Here is a 5,076-nt window from a genome sequence, read left to right as displayed (position 1 = left end):
TAGCCAGGATGGTCTCGATCTCCTGACCTCGTGATCCGCCCGCCTCGGCCTCCCAAAGTGCTGGGATTACAGGTGTGAGCCACCACGCCTGGCCTCCTGGATTATTTTAAATTCACTGTGGTAGATCCCATGGGCAGTCAAATTAGGATAAGATGTGGCCTCAGTGGTTGAAATGACTCTAGGACAGATGAATGGCTCTGAAATCAGGTGGCAGGTCAGACCAGGCACCACATGGGGGAGGGCCTAGGTAGAAGAGTGAGTGTACATGTGTTAGGTGGGGCCATGGGCAGGTCCTGCAGGGTGGCCTCACCTTGGCCACCTGGCCCCGCAGATCGTGCAGCTCGCCCTCCAGCGTGCGCTTCTCACTGAGAGCAGTGCTCAGTGCGGCCTCCTTGGAGTTGAGCAGAGCCTCCAGGTCCTTCAGCCGAGCCTGAGCAGCCATCAGGTCACCCTCCTTCTTGGTATTGCTAAAGAAGAGAGGGGAGAGTGGATTTAAGAGAAGGAATCTGCGTGCCCTAGACAGTGCCAGGCTCCCAAGAGGTCAACCATGGGGGCTGGCGCTGCTGTCCCTGCAACTACCAGGAGAGGGCATCCTTGCATTAGGTTGGTTTGCATCTGCTTGCCTCTGGGGCTGGACTCCCACCTCCCCAAGGTCCCTGAAAACCCCCTTCCTGCTTCTCCACCCTTCCCATGAGTCAGGGCTCAGGAACGTGCCTGGGGCCAAGGGCAGAGCTCTACCCTGTGATATGAATGCTTTTCCCTCTCTCTCCTCCCATTCTTTCCCAAAGAGACAGGGGTACCTTTGTCTCCTGCCCCTTCCCACACAGGGCCTTAGCCTTCTCCCTGGACTCCACCCACTTCCCTTTGGCCAAGCTTCCCTCTCTCAGAGGAGCCTGACAGCTAAGCTCATGGCCCACTTGTCCCTAGCACTTCTCGGTCTGAGCCCCAAAGGTACTGGTCACCTCTCCTAGTCCCTTTTAGACATGTGGGACTGTGGGGAAGGAAAGTCTGGTTAGAGTTCAGAGGGACCTCAGACAAGGACAACCAGGCACAATATTGACCCTTTCCTTTCTCAGGACCCAGTCTGGGTGCCCCGATCTGCACTGAACAGAGGAGTCCCTGCCTCCCTCCCTCCTGCCTCATCCATGCCCTGGGAGAAGGCTGAGCCCTATCCATCTACCACAGCCTCAGCATCTGCCTCCAGATGTGGATCCCAGGCCTCCAGGTCTATCTGGGCCCCAGCTTTAAGCCTCCCTGCTCCTCAAAGTGGGTAAAGCTTTAGCTATAACCAGTCAAACAGAGCTGTCTCTGCCACCTCCTTCACCTTTTCTGGGCCCCTGATTATTTTTGCTAGTGGACTGGAGAAATAGAAAGGTCCTGTTTTCTTAAAAACCTCCAGAGAACCCAGGAACTTTCTAGATGTTACAATCCCTCCACAAATATAGGGTGAGAGAAAGCAGCAGACCCAGGGAGTGGAGGGAAAGATCCAAAGGACCTGGTTCCAGCTGCCATCTGTAACTCATCAGTGCTTAAGCATGAGCCTACCACAGCAGATGGAAAAAAGGAAAACCAAGCGTGGGCAGAAGGAAAAATCTATCCTGGAAAGGAGAAAAGCAGCCCTGCCAACATTTTTCTCCTACCACAAAAGCCCTAAACTCCAAGAGGCCCAGCAGTTCACTCTGAAGAGGGATAGGGAAGGCTAGATATGCAGAAGCTCTGGAGGACGAGACCCAGGCAGTGTTCTGCCATCGGCTCAGGAGAGTCCAAAAAAGGAGTCACCCCCACCTCCCCCCATCAGGCAGAGAGGAGGATAGAGTGACACTCAGAGGGGCAGGGGAAGGACGTGAAAAGTCAGAGGGAGCTCCCCCAGCCTGCACACTTGCTCAGCCCAGGCCTCTGGCCACACCTCAGAACAAGTTGTTTAATGCAAGTGTCTGTCTCCTGCAAAAAAGAGCCCCTTCCAGAACCGTAGAATGTATTCCCTTCTCTGTCTCAGTCAGAAAAGCTAAAAATAAAGTCAAAACCCAGCTCAGGTTTTGGCTGCCATCCGGCCCAGCCCCTGGCTGGGAGCACAGCCCCAACTTTCCATGACTTCAGAACTTTTCCGAAGCTGAAGCAGCTGCAGGGGGAGGAGGGAGAATGAAGAAAAACCGCTGGTAAAGCGACTGGGGCAGACTTAGATTCCGAGCTCCTTGGGCTGACTCCCAGGCTGGCTGGGGCTTCCCAGAAGAGGCCTCCCTACCCCGAAGGCTAACGGCTGCAGCTGGCTGTACTGGGAGGCTCTCAGAATTTAGAGAACTAGAAGGAGCTTAGAGTTGGTTCAGCTCAACCCTCTCCCTTTTATAGATGAGGAAACTGAGGCACAGAGGAGGAAGGTGAATGGCCCAGTGTCAATTACCGCAAGCCAGCAGCAGCATTCCAGTCAATTCTAGCTGCTGATCTAAGGTTCTTCCTCCTTCACCTCGCTGCTTTCCTAAGCCACAAGTTCCAGAGAGAACGGAGAAGCCAGGAGGAGGAAGAGGGCAGACACTATGGCACAAAGTGTTCCTCCGACCAGCCAGCCTGAGCTGAAAACTGTAAGGCAATGGGATGATTTCAGATGTCTCAAGGGCACCTCTTCCCTAGTCCTGTCTCCCCAGCCTCCTTAGGTACCAGGAGGAATTCCAGGAGTTCCCCCTGGTAACAGCCTTTCCTTGCCAGTGCCTGGCAGACACCAACTGAGGAAAACAGAGATGCATGGTCCCTGTGCCCTGCGAGCTTATGGGCTGATGAGGACAGAAGTTTTTTCTTCAGGCTAACCTCTTCACCTTCTGCTGCTTGCAAAAGTAGTGGTGGCAGTGATAATAATAACATAATAGCAAACACTTACATAGAGCCTATTAGGTACCAAGCACTGCTCTAAATATTATGTTAATTCATGTCATCTTCACAGCTACCCTATGCGATAGGTGCTATTCCTATGCAATTGAGGAAATAGGCACAGAAAGCTACGTCCAGGGTCCTGCAGCAAGTAGACAGGGGAGCTGGAAATCCATGCTATACCACTTTGGCACAAGCCACAGTATATGGTCTCCAAAGAAAGTAAGGGGGCTGACTGGGCGTGGTAGCTCACACCTGTAATCCCAGCACTTTGGGAGGCTGAGGCGGGTGGATCACTTGAGACTAGGAGTTCGAGACCAGCCTGCCAACATGGTGAAACCCTGACTCTATTAAAAATACAAAAAGTAGTTGGGCATGGTGGTGCGTGTGCGTAGTCCCAGCTACTTGGGAGGCTGAGACATGAGAACTGCTTGAGCCTGGGAGGCAGAGGTTGTAGTGAGTCGAGATTGTGCCACTGTACTCCAGCCTGGGCAACAGAGTGAGACTCTATCTCAAAAAAAAAAAAAAAAAGTAGCTGGGTATGGTGGTGGGTACCTGTAGTCCCAGCTACTCAGGAGGCTGAGGTAGGAGGATCACTTGAACTCGGGTGGCAGAGGTTGCAGTGAGCCAAGATTGTGCCACTGCACCACAGCATGGGTGACAGAGCGAGACTCCGTCTCAAAAAAAAAATACAAAAAGAAAGTAAGGGGGGTATATGTCTTTCCCTCGTGGAGGTTTTGACTATCACTGCAAAGAGAGGAGATTAAAGGACTAAGACACACCCTGCAGATGAGAGAAACCATGAGTAGAGAGGGAAGCGAGGAAGAACCTTTGTGGTTTTCTTAGTCAGGCACGGGGAGCTCCCATCTGCAGGGAAGAAGCCACTATCACCCATGGGCTCACGACTCAGACCTCAGGAGCTCTGTGGCCAGGGCGCCACACGCACACCCCAAGAAATGACTAGGAATACAGTAGAGCCCAGCGTCTCTCCTCCCTCCTCCCTGCCCCTGCCCCCAAGTGCCATTTCCTTCCTAGGAGGGGCCCTCAGACCTAGCAGGGACCAAAGTAGACCCTGGCCAGGCATTTAGCCCCAGGGTAGTGGTGCAGCCCAGTCCACTGGGGGCTGGCATCAGGGAAGCTGGGCACATGCTGAGTGCCGTCCCCATGCTGGGTTGGCAGGGAAGACAGGGTGGGGCAGGCCAGAGGAGCTGAGAAGGGTGGGAACCTGGGCCCCTCAGGTGATTCATGCTCAGGCACACAATACCCAGGCAGGGGTCGGGAAATCCTCTAGTGCTCACAGGGGAGACCCTGGCTTCGCGCGCGTCCTGCCCCAGGCCGGCTGCTGTGCCAACAGAGCGCCAGTCCTTTCCCTTGCATCCTCCAGGTTCCCCAAGCACAGGAGTGGCTGCATCCCAGCGGCCTCGTGAGGCGAGAAGGGCTGGGCATCCTGTTTCTAACTCTTCCCATCACTGGCAAATCTGATCTCAGAAAGAGGGAAGAGAGGGGGTAGGGAGGGGAACAGAGAGGAAAGAATAAGGTAGAAATGAGAGCTGGCACTTGCAAGTGTGACCTAAAGCAGTGGTCTGCGGGGTTGTGCCTGGTGGGAGAAGGAAGCCTGGCTCCCAGGCTGCAGCAGGCCTGGGCCCTTGGGGCTGTTTGGGGAAGAAAGGCACCAGCACAGCAAAGGGGCTGGGTGGGCACCAGGCCAGGCACTGACCCACCCTCTGAGTCACCCTGCTCAGCCCAACTCTGATGCCAGATATGGAAGCCAGGGCCGGCCACAGGCCTGTTTGCGCCCGGTTGCTGGGGGCAACATGCTAGGCCCCAGGGAGAGGCCTCCATTTCCTCTCCCAGTCTGGGGGAGAAGCAAGAGGGGCAGACACTGTAGCTAAAAATAACAAGTGGGAGGGGAGACAAAGGGGAGGTGGAGGAGCTGGCCCAGCCCTGCAGGGACTCCTTAGACCCACTCCCCGGCAACCCTGCTCACCAGCCCTCAGAGTTCCCCATCGCCAGGCAGCACACAGGAAGGGAGCAGAAGAGCAGAGGGTCTCCCAGCCCCTGGGCATTTCCTGTCTCCCAGGAACGTCGCCCCCTGTGGCCAGGTGGGTATAGGGAGCCCATCTGGTGGCAAATGCTCTCCTGTATCCTCCTGGGCATCTAATTTTTAAAATTTTAATTAAAAATTTTTTCGGCCGGGCGCGGTGGCTCAAGCCTGTA

General features: G+C 54.9%; 1 protein-coding gene across 3 annotated transcripts in view; it reads right to left on the bottom strand.

Moving 5' to 3' along the window:
* LMNA (lamin A/C) overlaps positions 1 to 5,076 on the bottom strand; it is a 26,868-nt gene that overhangs the window by 8,772 nt on the left and 13,020 nt on the right. Inside the window, exons 1-3 of one of the 3 annotated variants that reach the window (XM_011928379.1) lie at positions 4,847 to 4,953; positions 4,158 to 4,337; positions 311 to 467 (exon numbers count right to left, since the gene is read on the bottom strand). In XM_011928379.1, the coding sequence (XP_011783769.1) occupies positions 311 to 467; positions 4,158 to 4,270 (270 nt within the window). In that variant the 5' untranslated portion in view covers positions 4,271 to 4,337; positions 4,847 to 4,953. Of the gene's footprint in view, positions 1 to 310; positions 468 to 4,157; positions 4,338 to 4,846; positions 4,954 to 5,076 lie in introns of those variants that run through there. The other 2 variants (XM_011928377.1, XM_011928378.1) reach the window with 2 other exon arrangements.

The sequence above is a fragment of the Colobus angolensis genome, unplaced genomic scaffold, assembly GCF_000951035.1.
Source record: "Colobus angolensis palliatus isolate OR3802 unplaced genomic scaffold, Cang.pa_1.0 Scaffold77, whole genome shotgun sequence".
Classification (NCBI taxonomy): Eukaryota; Metazoa; Chordata; class Mammalia; order Primates; family Cercopithecidae; genus Colobus; species Colobus angolensis.
This window is presented reverse-complemented; position numbering and strand designations above follow the sequence as displayed.